The sequence below is a fragment of the Petromyzon marinus genome, chromosome 4, assembly GCF_048934315.1.
Source record: "Petromyzon marinus isolate PM22_M1 ecotype Great Lakes invasive population chromosome 4, UKy_Petmar_22M1.pri1.0, whole genome shotgun sequence".
NCBI classification, from domain to species: domain Eukaryota; kingdom Metazoa; phylum Chordata; class Hyperoartia; order Petromyzontiformes; family Petromyzontidae; genus Petromyzon; species Petromyzon marinus.
Window position 1 is genome coordinate 22,024,086 of NC_133670.1, and position 16,787 is coordinate 22,040,872.

The following is a 16,787-nucleotide window of genomic DNA, read 5'->3' on the forward strand; positions in this document are numbered from 1 at the left end:
AGTGTGTATTTCCCTTTTCCTTGAGGTATACACTACAGTGGCTTTTAAGACAGGGCTATAAAGACTTCCCACCCACAGTGTGTGCTGTCTGGTGCAACGCCTATTGTGAGAACACGTGTTTACAGCTCGTATGCTGGATGGTGGCGTCAGAAAGCTGTTTTGCATGCAAACCTGTTTGGCTTTTTGTGGCTACATTTGCAGTGAGTCACAGAAAGATAGTGAATGCCATTTTCTGCAGACAGGTCCCAATGAATTACTTTTTTGTGTGTATTGGCCGGGTGTACAAATCATTTACCCAGTGGCTAGACATAAATGTGGACTCAATCATTCTTTAAGTTCGTTGATTAGCCCAAATATATGCAGGCGGTTCTTACAATGGGCAAATCAAGTCAACTCAATACGTAGCGGAAATATGGCAGGTAAAAATTGTGCTCAAAGTATCCCAAGAAATTCACCCTTTCTGCGAACACCACGTGACTGCCGTACACCGGCAAAGCCATTTCCAGCGTGTGTACCCATCACACTTTGCTCACTTCAGTGCTTGATGCAGGGCAGCATCTAAATAAATTTAGAGGATGCGCATAACTACGTAGGTAACTTCAACGGTAAATAATCTGTCGACAGAACTTATTCGTTAAAAAAGCTATATTCCTACCAATAAAAGTGCCTGCAAATCGTGTGCACGTAGCACATCCAAACATGTCTGCAAGTCAGTTAGTCACTGTCCTTTATTTAACCATGTGATTTTATAAACCCATTGAGACACATGAAAAATTGCCTGTTTAGTTAGGGCGACCTGGGTTATTTTGATGTGAATTAAACATATTAATGTGTTACTGCTTTACATGACTAGACAGGCCCCAGGTTTCCAATAAAGTGCAAAATGGTTCACGATTCACCTACATTCAGGATTCAGGGGCACATAAAAGACTCCCGCTTTCTTCCCACCATCATTATTTAGAGTACTCGCACAATTACAGGCAATGCTTTCAGACTTTTTTTAACGGCATGGCCTTCAGTCTATTATGCGTTTTTTTTCCTCCGTAAAACTCGTTCCTATATTTTATGAAATAGGCATAGCACTGCCACATTCCAAACTACCAACAGATCAAAGCCTTACAATTAATTATGACCAAGTGTTTAACTAGATGATTAACTTATAACCGTGTAGTGACAATAGTGATTACAAGGTGCACATTATAATGCACACATACAATGTACAATTACACATTAAAGTGATATTGTTTTAATTTTATGTGCATTCTACTACATTTCAAGCCCCTGGATAGGGGACAGGGTGAGGAATGGTAATGCATGGGAGACTTCACACCCACACCTATAAACGAAACCAAATCATACCAATAATCCAATCTGGGATCAATTTCAAGATCACTCACCATCAAGGTCATCCATGGATTTGTCCCTGAATACCTCTCTGCTGCCATCTTGTTCTAATCCCCTCCACACGGTATCTTTGAGAAACAACGTATTTGTCGAATACCGGAGTCAACCGTCGCTCGGCGGGAGGTCACTCATTCTCCTCTGCTGCCACCATGTCTGAAATACCATTATTATTTAACTTTACCTATGACTGACTGCCTCTTTCAAAAGTAAAATCCCATTGTCTGCACAGTGCCTTTAAATGTGGTCGAATTTAGATGCTGTACAAAAACCAAATTGTTTTCTTATCGTATTGTATGGCAGAGAAGGCGTGACCAGAGGCCAACAAGTACTGGGCAGGAAGCAGACTGACCGGATTCAGAGCAAGAAAAAGGGCATGTGGAAATAACAGAAACAGGTGGTGGCAATTGAGATCCAGGTGCCTATGGGGGTCCTCAGGGTAAGCTGAGGCCAGCAGAGGTTGAGGTAACACGAACCAGGAAGAGGGTTGAGGCCACAGTGGCCTATGGCCAATGAGGCACAGGAGCCAAAAGGCCGGTCGAGTCAAAATCCAATAATGTGGGATGAGCAGATGCGAGGAGGTGTTGGTGATGAGCAGCAACAGGGATGGGAAGTCGGGAAAGAGGTCAGCTGGAAGGTTTGGGAAAGTGCTTCGTAGCGAGACAGGAGAGAGAAAATGTATAAAACAAAAGCGATGGAAGGGATAAAATGGTATATTTTATATTTTATCCCTTGTAGGGTTGGGCTGAGGCACCTTTCTCTCCAAATAAATTGTTTTTTTTACACATTCCATCAGCCACAAGCAAACTCTGGACCGGTTTTGACAATCAGTTTCTCATCAGTAGTCAGGCTTACTTTCACCAATGCTGTTAAATTACGAGAGTTATATATGGATTCTAGTTTGATGTTAAACTCTATAATACATAACAGAAAAAAATCATGAATGCCAGTCTAATTTGGTTTAAAATAGCAACCTCATAGCTTCCTGAATGAAAAAAAATATATACCTCCAAAAGTACTTATGTACACCTTATGAATAAAAAAGCATACTTAAAGCACACCCATACATTAGTAATAACCAGATGGTAGACAAGTGATTATAACCTAAAACATTACCAGAGAACAAATTAACAAACAGAAAGTTAATAAGTAAAACAAAAATCACCAATGAACAACTGATGAAACCACAACAGAACAAATACAAGGCAAGCTTAAAAAGTAGAAAAACAGCAATGACCTTGCATTGACGAAAACAACACAAATATGCAACTGACCATGATCTTGGTAAATGTGCACTTTAATTAATGACCAATACAATCCATTTCAGTGAAAACAATCAGATATATTATAGCTCAACATTTAATCAAGTATACTACTGGTCACAGGAAAAGTAAGAAAAATATTACAAATATTAACGTCAATGTGCTCAGATCGGCTATGATCTTTGAATTGACATTGAATTAATTAAAATACAGTATCTGCACTACATTTGTGATGTTATAGTTAAACATTATTTGTGTGCTGGTGAATAAAAAAACGATTGTGTATTTTACTTAACTAAATAAACACTGATTCAGATATGTACATTCAGCATTCTGCTTTTGAAAGGATGAAAGGTATTGATTTTTTTTGTAAACACGGAATCACATGTACAGCACTGGGATTGTAAATGCCAGTACAAGAAAAGCTTGAGTTGTATATTGCTATTTGTGATTTTTTTTGTTATTTTCTTTGAACCTATCCATGTGACTTTACCGAGAGAGCCAAATAATTTGTATATTGCTATTTAAAAAGATTTTGTAAATTCAACTGTGTGCTAGGAAATTAAAGTATTAGGTATAATTCTGTAAAGATCAATGCTTTCTTTCCTATCTTATGAAATGCATTTGGTAGTAGGGTTTTAATTTGCTTGGATGTGGCTATATATGGGATTTGGTCCTTATATATAATTAATGTACACCATTGTGGGATGCTCTTAACATGAATGATGCTATATAAAGTGAAAGTAGTATTATTTCATTATACTATTAAAGATGTACACAAAATATACATTGCTAGATTGCCTGTGGCACCGACCCATGTGCAGTACTTAATTTATTATAGGCAGGGACACACATGCATTTTCATAACATTTTCTTGCACTTACTGATACAATGCTTTAATTTTAAGTCCAACAACATTCATATAACTGAGCTTACACACAACCTTGAGCATGACACATTACTGTGTTTTTCAAAAATATTCACACGATCAAATCAATAAAGTATTCATTGGATCGAATGCATTCGTGATCATAAGTTCACTCGGTTGAAATAAAAAGTCAAGCAAAAAAACTGCCAAGTACAATTTGCTTCATATGTACTCATTAAAAAGAAAATACTTGTCGGTGCTTTGAAAATCTACTAAATATAGCACATGTTGTTTGGCTCTCAAGATTGTGGACTGAAGCTGAAATGACGGATAAAGTACTACAGGAGTTAAACACCTAATTCACGCACAAGATGGAACCTCACGTACAAGGCAAACATTAAATTACTATGGGGACCTTTTTTGCCATTATCAAAGTGATGAAATAACAATAGGCTTTACCCTCTCTTGCAATTACTATAAATTCACCTTAAAAACCAAACAACTAAAAGCACTATAACTAAAAATACTATATTCGTCAGTCTAGGACCAAGTCAATTCGCAAGGATAAATAGTTGCAAAACAATGAATATTACTCGTCATCTCACTGTTAATAGTGCCTTTATTGAATACGAGTTGAGACAAATCTTGATTACCGAGTTTAGACAGAATTGTATTACACAGAGCACAGTATATTTGAATCCCCAGCAGAAGCTGGTTCAAGCTGTTCCACGAGAAAATGCACGTGATAAAAAAACACTAACACGTTCACCACATTGTTTTTTTCGGTAAAGTCACGTATGTAGAAATACCATAACATTATATTAAAATAAATCAATCACGACGTTTTGACCGCAACACAAGCGATCTTCATCAGGTGTAAAAAAAAATAGCACATAGGGTGACATCAACGCAACACACAGAGGGCGTTAAACCGCACGGAGGTAAATACAACAACAAGATGAGAGACGAGAATTCAACAAACCTAAGAAATATGTTAAGTGATGCAAAGCCAGTCGGCCAACGACTTTGTCGTTGGCCGACTGGCTTTGGTATTTCTACATACGTGACTTTACCGAAAAAAAACAATGAGTCATTTATGCAGTCACGAAAGCTTTAATTCTTTATTACGTTCACCACAATTGGCACTTATCTTTCACAAGAGGCAATGCTTCGGGTAAAACTCGAGCAATAGGTGGAGAAATGTGAAAATAGATAAAATCCACACCTTAGCAAACAATTAGACTATACTTTTGATGTGTAGCATACATAATTAAAACATTTACTCGCAGTGTTTCTACTATATAGGACGCATGCTAATTCTACAGATTTCTGATGTGAGCATGCAATTATCTATAGCTCGATGTTCAAGGGTTATATCTGACCTATTTTATGAGCATACAACTTGGTCAAATATATGAGCCAGCTGTCGCTCCAACAATTCAAACAATATTACCTTATGTTGTACCCTGTAAGCTTGTACAACATACCCCAAATTTCACAGGAATGTACAATTACAGCAGGCTAAATATATCGTTTTTTCCGTTGCTTCTATAATCACTCTCAAGGCCACTGTTATGTACAAATATTTATTTTAAAATACTAAAAAATATATATACAAACTGGCAAGAATAAAAATCTATTTCAAGAGTTAAAAATAATAATAAATAACTGTTTCTATTAAAATGCAGTCATGTCTAGCTCTGGGTAAAATTGCAGAATTTGTAACTGGTAAATTTGGTTTTAGAAGACAAGGAAAAATAGCTCCTGTATCAGGTTTGTTATGTTTTTTAGATCCATATATTTTCGTACCTACATTGCAATACATCCACATTTAACACTAACAATATAGCAGCACTGCACAGAAAAAGAGCCTGTCCATATAACCGGATAACCTTACACATTATTATTGGCCTGAAATAGCTGGCACTGAGAGTTCTGCAAATCTATTTAACACATTAGCACAAAACTAGTTAAATTTTAGCAAAGAGTCAATCCAGTTGTGCTTCGGGCAAAGAGGGAGTTCCTTTTGACAAATGCAGGACAATGCAATTATGCATTGCAATGACCACTTGATTCCTCTCCAGGTGTTATATTACCTTAATGTTACACCTGTGAAGAGTTGTTTTTCTAAACATGAGTAATTGATACATATTTACACTTTTGATCACAATTCATGTTAATATGTCAATGTTAAAAATCGATAAATGTTACAATGAAGTGACAATCGTTACAAGAGAAAACCTTGCTACAAGTAGTCAAATACAGTAGTTATAATTAAAAGAACATTCAATTGTGTCAACCTTTCAACACATTTGATATTTTTAAAACAATATTGCCAAAGTCCATACAAAAGCAAAAGTAAAAAAAAAATTATGAATAGAAAAATAGCACTAAGATATGCAATATTAAAACGATTACAGCTACTACGTGTAAGCCTTTGTACTTGTATGGGTATATGTAAGTAAAAATATATAGTCTTAGAGATTCTCATTGATTTTTGCAAACACGTTAATCTGGACTGCCACAGTACATGATCCCACATGTTTTTTGGTCCCGGCTAACCAGCCTCAAAGTCACCACATGTTAACACAACCACTCCACAGTATTCTGTTCTTATGGAATAAAATACAATTTAAAAAACCCTCACTTTTCACCACTGCGACCCTCAAAAAGCAGGCCAAATTGCGTGATGCCGGCTCACGCACTGACGCATCAGGTCATGCTGTCCTCCAAACTCGGGGAGCTGAAGGCGGCCCCGCGAAGGATGTCCATCGTGTGTATGAGGAGGAGGGTGCCGGTGAGGTGTCGCCACTGCTTGATGATGGGGTTCCTCATCTTCTCCAGTGCGGCGTGCAGCTCCTGCACCACGTCCCTGTAGCTGTCGCCCAGCCTCGCGCTCCACGTCAGCAGGAACGCGTACGCTGGCTTCCACATGGTCTAACCACCAAGACAGATGCACAATTAATACACACACACACACACTGGTTAGCGCCAATACAGATGCTAGAATACACGTCTTTCAGAAATTCAAGAGGTTCTTGGAGAGTGGAACAAGTACAATGTCTTATTAATTCACCAGAGATTGTAGATTATTTCCTGCTAAACATTAACTGTCAGCTTGCCACATTGCTCACATATTCAGATGTGTTGTTTTGTACATTTCAAGGTAGAGCTGTTAACACTATGAGAGAAAATAGGCGTGTAGTGATTTTGTGCATCATTTGCAGTAATACATTGAGAATTCATTTCTTTAAACCTACTTTTTGTGTTTAGTTTGTTGTCCTTCCCCTGCACCTCCTATCAGCACGGTTGACTTCGAACGGTGCGAAAGAAGTTCAACATACATACGATGAATGTGCCGTGGGCAAGCGTACTTGCCTCATCGTCAATTTCTCCATTCTTGTCGCGGTGAGGGACCTCAAAGGCGTCCATCTGCTGCCGCGTCACCTTGGAGAGTTTTTCAGCGAGCTCCCTCCAACGGGTCCCGGCCTCGACCGCTGTGGTGAGCAGCACAAAGTCCTGCAGGAGGCGTGCCACCAGACCCTGGCAGTCGATCTTCAGCAGGGCCTGATATGTCAACACGTGCACACGAAACATTGAGTTAGCAGACGATGGCGTTTGCGCTAATTCTCCCAGTCACGCGAAACATTCATCTCGTTAAAGATCATTACCGATTTTAAATCACTCTAGCATGGATGTCATGGAGATTGCAGTAAAAATTTGGAAAATGTTCTTTGGCAAGGCATTCCACATGATTTAGCCTTTAATATGGAAGGTACCCGGAGTGTTTTGGCAGTAAGCGTTATTACTTTTTTAACTTTAATTGCAATTTTTTGAAGCATTAACATTTGTAAACCCACATATTATTAATTTAAAGTTGTACTATGACATTTTATGTAGTCTTGCTATTTACCGTTTCTAAAGTGAATAATGTACCTATCATTTACATTACAGGTTTAACCTAAGGAAAACTTTAGTTCATTTTGTTAACAATATACATAAACCACTGATGGGTGTTCATAGCAAAAATATGGAATCTTTCTACTAGACAAACTGACTTTGCAAAGAAGTGATTAGGTGATTAATATTAATGTATACACGTTTCATTGGTTCATGAGCACGTTCAACTATTTCATTAAGTAGATGGTAATATTTTGATTTAAAGCTTTCGTGACTGCAGGGATTCATATTCTTGGTTCTTTCGGTAAAGTCACGTAGAAGGGAAACAACCGAAAGAACCAACCCTAAGAACCAAGAAAATAGATGGTAATAGTGTGTGGTTACACAGGTTGAATTATGTTCTCAACTTAATAACAATGCAGCATGTCACAATGCACAAAAGGAAAATAACCCATCATTCTAGATGACATATAACAGGGAATGTGAAAGAGAAACAACACATTTTCTCTGAATGAACGCGGCAAAAATTTATTTTTAACAAAAAGGGCTACAAGTAAAGGAAGTCATAAAGCTGGCACAAGACCTGGAACAAGTGGAGAGATCTCATTCAGTCCCAACGTCTCTTAGAGAAGGCAGGTGGGAACTAAATAAAATTATTGCAAGCATTCCGAAACATTTAGCCGGGAGATTTTACAACAGGCACAAATAACTTACCGTGAATAGCTCCTTCTGAAAAGACTTCTTTTTCTTGGCCTGCAAGGTGCAGTTACAGTCCTCCTTGAGTTTCTCGAGCACACACGCCACCTTCTCCGCTTCATTTTCCACTTCCACCCGACAGAACTCGCTCAGTGGTACCCCAGCATATCCCAAGGAATCTGCAAATGTTCTCCAGCTCCCAATGTTCTCCATTAGTTGGGTACGCACCGAGGAGTACACGTAGGTCAGGTATTTGCACGGCTGAAGCATCTGTTCGAGCAGCACTGCTGTGGTAAGCTTCGGCCCAGGTGCGAGCCCCGAGCGGTCTTTGTCAAGCTGCAGCACGTTCCGGCAGTGGACGAGACCCAGCTTGCCATCGTAGAAACCCACAAACCAGTCTTTGTTGCGAATCTGCCCACGCACGCGCACCCTTTCCTCACTCAGCAACACCATCATGTCCCCCTTCTTGTACTCGAGCAGATACGGATGTTTTTGCTGCCGGGTCACGGTCTTGGTGGCTATGGCGTACTTTAGGTTCGGCACTTGTCTATCCTGGAATGTTGGGTATTTGGCGGTGATGGCAGTCGGGGACAGCACGATTTTACCCACTTCTTTCTTCTTCAGGAACCTCCTTTGGCCCGTTTTTATTGCGGGTTTTGGTGCGACTTGAGGTGTTTGTATGCAAAACTGAGACAAGAGTGTCTCTTTGTCATCCTTAAATTGGACACATAGGGTGAACTCTTGCATGTCTTCCTCATTTATAACATTGACAGAGAATGGAATACGGCTCACCATACCCAGCTTCATCTGGAAGCCTCGAACCAAACTGTTCTGGCCAGATCGCTTGACTTCAAAGTTGGCATCATTTGAGAAGAGGCAAAAGCTTACATCTTGAGGTTTATCTACTGAAAATGTATATTTGCCCCAGAGCTGCAACGCCAATGGAAGGCCAGTGATTTTCCCTTTGGTGATTTCATTCAGCGTGAGAGATTTTGGTGCACTATTGTGACCAAACATGGCCACAACAGTCGTGAATGAAGGGTGAATGTGCCGTGGGCCGTACACACCAACAGTGAGATGTTTGGTTATACAGTCCCAAATGGTGGATGGATGTTTCAGACTTGAGGCTTGAGCTACAGCCACAACATAGGTGCATGGTCCCAGGTCTTCTAACTGGACTTGAATGGTGTTGCCATACTTGTAAGTAGTTGGGATCTTTATGTAAGAGCTATCTTTAAGTGAACTCCTCATGCAAACTATTTTGGCAGCTTCGTCTTTTATTTCTGTATCGACACTCATCTCTAGCGTAAAGAATTTATGCACGTCCAGATTACCGAGGCGTATTTCGATGAGCGGACTGATCGTGGTACATCTGTCACTGTTCAGCTCCAAGGGAGGCTCAAGCAATGCTTTCACAGAGACCTCTTGGTCTTCTCCAACATCTACGTGGCCTTCAGGGATGTGAAGAACAATGTCCGTGTCTGGCAATTGAACGACCCCCCCAGAGCTGTCCAGCCTACAAATCATATGTGTCTCTACGGGTTGTGTCTGTCCCCACCCGGGACTTTGCTCGAGGGCACCCAAATCATGGCACGAGCGTGCCAGCTTCCGTCGGTTTAACCAAGCGGTTCTGAATGCATCTCTGTCATTTTTAAAGCTCTCAATGTCCATAGATTTAAAAGTCGACGTGAAATTCATCTGGTTAGTTTTACTTGGTTGTGCCTGCTCCTGCAACACTGACAGTTCAGACATACTGTAGCAACGATTTTTGCTGCTTGTGAATGGGTTGCCTCGAGTAACTGGGCGCTCAAAGAAGTCCAGATCTAAGTCTGTTGCGGATTTATTGTTGTGTTTTATACTGCTGCTGGGTTTTATAGCATCGGACATAAACCAGTTAGTTGACAATATTGGTTTTTGCACTTCATCTGCGCCGGTGGACATCAGAGATATATCGTTAAGGAAAGGATTAGAAGCGGATAGGTTTGGCCGAAAAGGATTGCCATTAACAGCGACCAAATTAGTCTGCTTGCCAATGATTTCTGGCCAACCGCTGAGCAAATCCATTTCCTGCTTGTAGCCATTACTCTCGGGAATGTGATCCACCATGCCACTATCACTGTAGGTGCTGGTCAAAGAGCCAACAGGTCGCACGTAGGAGGCCGGTATATAACCCATCTCCTTGTTGTTGTGAGCATACCACCATTCAGACCGAGAGTTGTCCATCACGTAGAGTCTTTCGCCTTTGGAGAACTTCAGTGTGGTGAAGCTATTGGGACAGTAGTCCTTGATGGCCACGACCTCGTGGGCGTTTTCCATTGTAAGGGAGCCCTTGTCAAGCAAGCCGTTTGGAGAAGGCACTACAAAGAGAGATTACAAAACAATTCACTTGCAGATAGTTACCAACGTGAAATTAATTCAGCACAGCAAATGGCAACTGCGGTATTGTTATTTTATAACAGTGCTAGTACACAATTAAAAGCTAGATCTAAACTGTAACCAATGTTATTAGAAATATAATACGAGATGACAAAGTGTCCTGTGAACAAATTTCAGCACGCATATGTACCAATGTAAACAACTTTGAAAATACACATGGGGTTCTACGTTTTGCTTATTGTCAAGTGAACTATTTTAACTAAAAAACACAAATGACAAATTATCTAACGTAAGATGATGTGTATACGGATGTACACTGTGTACACTCCAATATTTACAATATGAAAAATATGATGCAAAAATCAGTTTTCATGATATACTCAATAAAAGAAATAACATATGAAAATAAAATAATAACACCGTACTGCTTTGCAGTGAGAAAATACATTCGGCTTTCTTAAGAATGTTGTTATACACGCAAACGTGAACTTTCAATGAATCCACTTTCCTCTATTCTCAAACACATTTTTTGGCTCTGAGCAGCGGTTGTGCATATTATCACATTTGACACCTTGGCACAAGAGAAGTGAAGAATTCGTGAGCGCACGACAGCACAGCTAAAATGGAATGTGATAAGGGTGTGTAAAAATTTTACTCACCATCTAAATCATGGAAATTTGGCTCCGATGGATGATCTTCCAGGTCAATAAGAGTCCCCTCTGACTTGCACCTGGGCAAGCCTCCACCGGTTGCAGCACGGATTCTGTTGGCTGCCATGTCAGCACCAGGATCTCATGTCACTGTGGGAGAAAAGTCCGCAAATGTAATCCAGTCCTCAACACTCAAGAGAAATCTAATTTGTGGCATTTTGCAATAAATTATAGTTCACGTATCTATCTTGATTCGATCTTGATTTTTATCTAGTATGTATGCACAATTAAATTTGCATAAAAGGAATTATAAAACATCAAGGTGGAATCGCCCCATCCCACTGAAGTAAATTTAGAATCTGCAATAAAACTGCAAGGGATGAGTGACCTGAAGCTTTCTTTGATTTTACCCTCAATCAACGATGTACATAGGTCAGCGTCAAAATCACAGGTCCTTCTGATCAGAATGAGTAATTAATTAACTCTGCATGACAAAGAATACTCAAGTGTTGTAACTCAGACTGAATCCAACAGTTTCTAATCATGTAGATATTTACTGTATTCTGGTAAGTGGTGTTTAACGTGTAAATTAGAATAACAAAAGCATTGTATTTTGATTTAGGGTCTTTCTGCATTTTGTTTGGAATTAAACGTTAAAATTTACCGTAGCTTTCTTTATAGAAGCATGAATGTTTTAATTTATTAAAATACACATTTCCCTTTGCACAACATACAACAACTTTATAGGGCTCACATCGTTAAATAATACAATAAATACAATACATAAAAACTGGAAAACTATATAAAAATACGAGCCTTTTGCCCGTCCAAGGTTGGGTGTATTGCAGTAAATCTGAAATTTGCAAGCGAAAAGCAGACCGCGATGTGATATATTTATTGCATCAATTTGTGTGCAATTTGTAAGGCCACGGTGACACAGACTTATTTCATTTAAAGGTTATAATTCCTTGTTCATCATGACGTCCTTTTTACTTCTATGTCTCAATAGCGTTTAGGAGATCACGTGACGTGAGGGTTCTGCCTTTGTAGTGAGGGTTGTCAGTTGACGCCGAGGAGGGGGGAGGAGGCGCCTCGGCCTCCCCCCCCCATGTGGAGTGAGGTCACCCACTAATTATTATTAATGGTGGGGGGTGTCTATTTGGAGGATGTCACCTGTTCATGATTATTAATGAGGGGGGCTGTTCGATGTGTAGTGACGTCACTCATTATAGGTAAATTGGAAAAGGTTTGATATATGGTCTTGTTGTATAATCCACCAAGAATATTCAAGTAAATCATGGGCTTCATAAAATTGTTTAGAATGCTCAAAAGCTTACTTCTTTGCACGAAAAAGTCAGCATGCGTGTGGAAAGAAGAGCAGTGGAAAGACACCTCATCACTTTGCTGATAAACAGTAGATACTCACTTGTCCCGGTTACACTCAACAATCCTTTAGGGCACTTGCCATAACAGCCCATCAAAACACGTCAGCCATAAAACTAAAACTGTTTAAATCCAAAAGGCTGACTAACGTGCCAAGTATTTCAAATACAAGCATTATCTCCTTCAAAATGAGCAGCGCATGTACTGCAGCATAGTGACTTATCTGAGAAATGTAGTCGACATTCTCTCGCAAATAAGATTACGTGGCAGCACATCCACAACACATCGTACCGTATACTCTATGGTATCGGATGTGCATGCAATAGGTAGGTGCCAGGTTTAATTATTGAGCCAAATGAAGCTTATGTGGATTGGTTTCTTTAATCCACACGTGTCTCCATTCACCAACACTTAGATATTGTTCTAAAACTACGGTACGTACCAATCCTGATACGTGAACACAACATCCCTTGTTGCATTAACTTTTGAAAGATCACTGCTATATTAAGGCTTTCCCTAAACTATACAGATAATGGGAGCTGTTTGACCATACTTTACCCCACTGGTTTGTGCGGGTTGGGCACCAAACTCGGTTCAGACATCACTTGTCAACTAATGTTTGCCTATGCCGGGCCAGGAACCGAACTCAGGTATCCAGGTGTATGGGGCAGTACAGTACAGTGCTTACTGGACTTCTACAAACATTGTTTCCCATCGTAGATACATTGGTAACGAATGGCTCAAGGCCACCAAAGAAGATAAGCACGTGAAATATATATTTTTTTAAGTGTGTATGTATACAAGCACAGGTACGCACAGCACAAGGCTGGAGCGATGGACACAGTGGTCAACACTATGAATCCGACAATTTGCGTTGAATTCCCGGCCATGACTAACTTGAGTTGCGAGTCATTTTTGAACCGGTCCTGGCTCCCCACTTCACCAGCCCGTACTGACGAGCGTGGTGAAGTATGGTCAAACAATCCCCCTGACCAACACGGCTTTGGAAGGCCTTCATCCGGCAGTGAATTGACAAATAGCTGTGAATTATAATGTCATTATGATTACACGCAGTATATGCTTACATACTTGGGTCTGTACAACATCAGACCACCAAAGCAAGCGTGCCTCTGCAAAAATGTATCCAGCCTGATTGCTAAAGAAGACCAAGACCGTCAACACCGTTTCACAAATTGCTTATTAAAACAGATGCTGTCAGATGTAGGTCTGAAAAGTTAATAGACTGACGGTATTAAAAATAAATGTTACGTGAAGATACCGAACGGATTCAAAGGCGCAAAGGGCCACACGAACTCTAAACATTAAATGCCACCAAGCGCGACGGCGCCTCATTATGCATAAGTTAGAGGTCACACGGCAGGCACGAGATCCGGACAGGTCTAACACAGCAGGGATCAAGACAAAACATCCCCTCTGTTCAGCCGTACAAACAATAATGGGGGTTACTGTTGGCGAGCACCTATTGAAGTCCCGTGGATAAATACCCCCCAATACAAGCGTACATACTGTTGGGGGGGGGGGGCGGGGGTCTGGTATGCTGTTAGCACTCAGACCGCAACAGCGCACGAGCGGGTGGTTGTGACCAGAAACGCCCAGCCGGCGGCATTTACACACCGCTTCAGATACAGTACTCATTTAAGGCCGAGTAAACCTAAGGGTGGCCAACAGCACTGGTTCAGAATAATCGCCACTTGTGTCCGCGATGGTCGCATATAGAACTCGGGCCGCCGGGATTGTTGGGGTATCGTTGCGCTAAGAACTACGCTACCACACAAAGGAGTTCCTTCCATGAAACAACTTAAAAACGAGAAATCCTGGAATGGTGCCACGAAGTGAGTCCAATGATCGGCAACAGAGGCGCGGGCTAAAATCATTCAAATGATCATTTACTGGCGACGATTACTGCGGATATACACGACCAATTACTTTGAAGCGTGCAATTTTGATAACAATTACAAACGTAATTGAATTGCCTATTTTAACAACAGGTACTTCGTTTGGATCGTGACCACATTTCTGGCAAACGCACACGCTTCTTGGGGGCTGGTTGGACAAACGCATTTTGTTGTACGTATGTTGAACTTCTTTCGCACCATACGTAGCCAACCGTGCTAATCGGAGTTAAAGACTCTATAAACAAAAGCGAAGTGAGCAACATCTGGACCACCAGCCCCAAACACCCCCAATAATCGCTAACCCGAACAACAACAACAGGTCACAGGGGCAACAGCAGTGCACAATAATTGCCCACTCCATAACAATAGTCCCCCGCATTTGTGTAAGCCAACAACACTCTAATGCTGGAAAGGCTGAAGCTGGTCGTCGGTGTAAGTGTCGCTGGGATTGGTCGGCAGCACATCGTCGTGAAATGCTAAAACTACAGTATTTTTATTGTTACCGGGTAAGGCCCATTGAGCTATGTCGTTCTTTTTCAGAAGCGACCTCTCCACGAATGATAGCCCAACGAAGCTGCCTCTTTTGTGGATATTTATAGCAGCCAAACAATCTTCAACGCGTGTTTCTCTAAAAGTGGAGGGAAACCCCGGAGAACAATCCACACGATACACGGAGAGAGACACGCAAACTCCAAATATACAGCAGCAGCAGCTAGCAGGTGTCAGTGTCGGGATCGAACCCACGACCTCCTGTATACCAGGCGAGGTGGTTAACATCTCCCAGCCACCGTTGCACCCTTTGCTGCCAACGACCCCAAGCAGCAACAAGTGGTGACCCCTCCACATCTCTCCGGTGTGGCACCGTTAAAGCCATAAAGAATATCAACTCGAACCACACAATGACCCATTCGCGTCGTCGTGCCAAATATTAACGCAATATACAGGCAGACAACAGGCCACCCCCTCGCATATCCTCACGTTGTCCTTCCACGTAAACAAATATTTACATTACTAACCAATAGCTCGATGCCAACGAGCCAACACCGAATGCGCCCCCTCACAAGCCCCGCCACCAAGCCACAAGACAATCACGGCGCTCTTGAAAGCAGCCACTGGGGTGTTTGTCGACGGCGATGGTGCCGCTGGGATTACAGTGCGCACGTAATGACAAGTGGAGAAATGCTGATGATGATGATGCTGCTGGTCGTCGTGGTTAGTGGCGAGGCACCTGCGCAACAAGAGGTGACCACCTTGCCGCACGCACGCACGCACCTGAGCCGGCGACCCACACGGCACACGCGGATCCCACGCGGATCCCACGCTCCTCCACGCTCACTTCGGCGGGGCTTCAACGCAACACACCCGCGGTGTTTGGTGTGGTGGGGAGATGACTCCTCGAGATGATGTCCGTGTTTAAAAAAAAAAAACTATTAAAAAAAACACACACACACAAATCTGTGATGGACCACTGCTCCGTAAGAGAAGTGGATTCGGCGAGCGGTGTGCGAGGGAGACGCGAGAGCGAATGCGGGAGACACAGCAGCCCTGCCACGACCACCACGAACAGCTCGCACACTCGGAGCAGCAACAGGCGGCTCGCTCCGCGCGTGACGTCACGCGCATCTCACCCCGCCCCTCCCCCACACCACCTTCAGGAGCCCCCTCCCCGACACCTTCACACACCCCCCCCCCACCAATTCCCGGTAACCCCGCGCCGTTCGGGATTGGCTGTTTCACTCGCAGCCACACACGCCCCGCCTCCCTTCGTATGCAGACTCCGCCCCCACCCCAACCTAAGCCACTCCCCCACCCACTTAAAATATCCAACGACTCCGCATCCTCGCTCCTCGACTTAAAACCCACCAAACTAATTATTTAACTAATTATTTGGTGGTTACTGCGTTTGGCGGTGTCGCACAATCACAAATAAACACAAACTACAACACGTCCATACTCTTTGGTTCTATTCGGTAAAGTCACGTAGGTAACAAATAAAACAACAAAAATCACGACGTTTCGGCCACAACACAAGCGGCCTTCACCTGAATAGAACCAAAGAGTATGGATCCTTGCAGTCACGAAAGCTTTAAATCTAGAAATACAACACGTCCGTCAATAACACTGGCTTAAAAACGATAATTATATAGACGACGTTCCGGGCAATGGGCCTTCTTAAGAGCGGAATTGCCTTTTATTTGGCTGCAAATAAAGAATATGGTGTGTTTGTGATTTACTTTCTTGAGGGCGCTGGTGAAAACAAATCAGCCACATTGTGAACGCCGCCCCCCCCCCTTCACGATTTAATTGAATTGTGAGTTCAGGTTCACCATTCCTT

General features: G+C 41.9%; 1 protein-coding gene across 1 annotated transcript; it reads right to left on the reverse strand.

Moving 5' to 3' along the window:
* Positions 1 to 2,682: 2,682 nt before the first annotated feature.
* SH3BP4 (SH3 domain binding protein 4) lies at positions 2,683 to 16,055 on the reverse strand. The gene is made up of 5 exons (XM_032945422.2): positions 15,725 to 16,055; positions 11,163 to 11,303; positions 8,146 to 10,484; positions 6,910 to 7,098; positions 2,683 to 6,468 (listed from the first exon to the last, which is right to left on the reverse strand). Exons 2-5 carry the CDS (start codon positions 11,278 to 11,280, stop codon positions 6,244 to 6,246), a joined length of 2,871 nt encoding a protein of 956 aa, XP_032801313.1. The 5' UTR covers positions 11,281 to 11,303; positions 15,725 to 16,055; the 3' UTR covers positions 2,683 to 6,243.
* Between the last annotated feature and the right edge of the window lie 732 nt (positions 16,056 to 16,787).

Excerpts from the sequence above, each read along its gene's own strand:
- SH3BP4 (XM_032945422.2), bottom strand. The coding sequence starts at position 11,280 with ATGGCAGCCAACAGAATCCGTGCTGCAACCGGTGGAGGCTTGCCCAGG. Across the intron at positions 10,485-11,162 it reads AAATTTCCATGATTTAGATG|TGCCTTCTCCAAACGGCTTG; the intron begins GTGAGTAAAATT and ends CTCTCTTTGTAG. Across the intron at positions 7,099-8,145 it reads TTCAGAAGGAGCTATTCACG|GCCCTGCTGAAGATCGACTG; the intron begins GTAAGTTATTTG and ends TTGACATATCAG.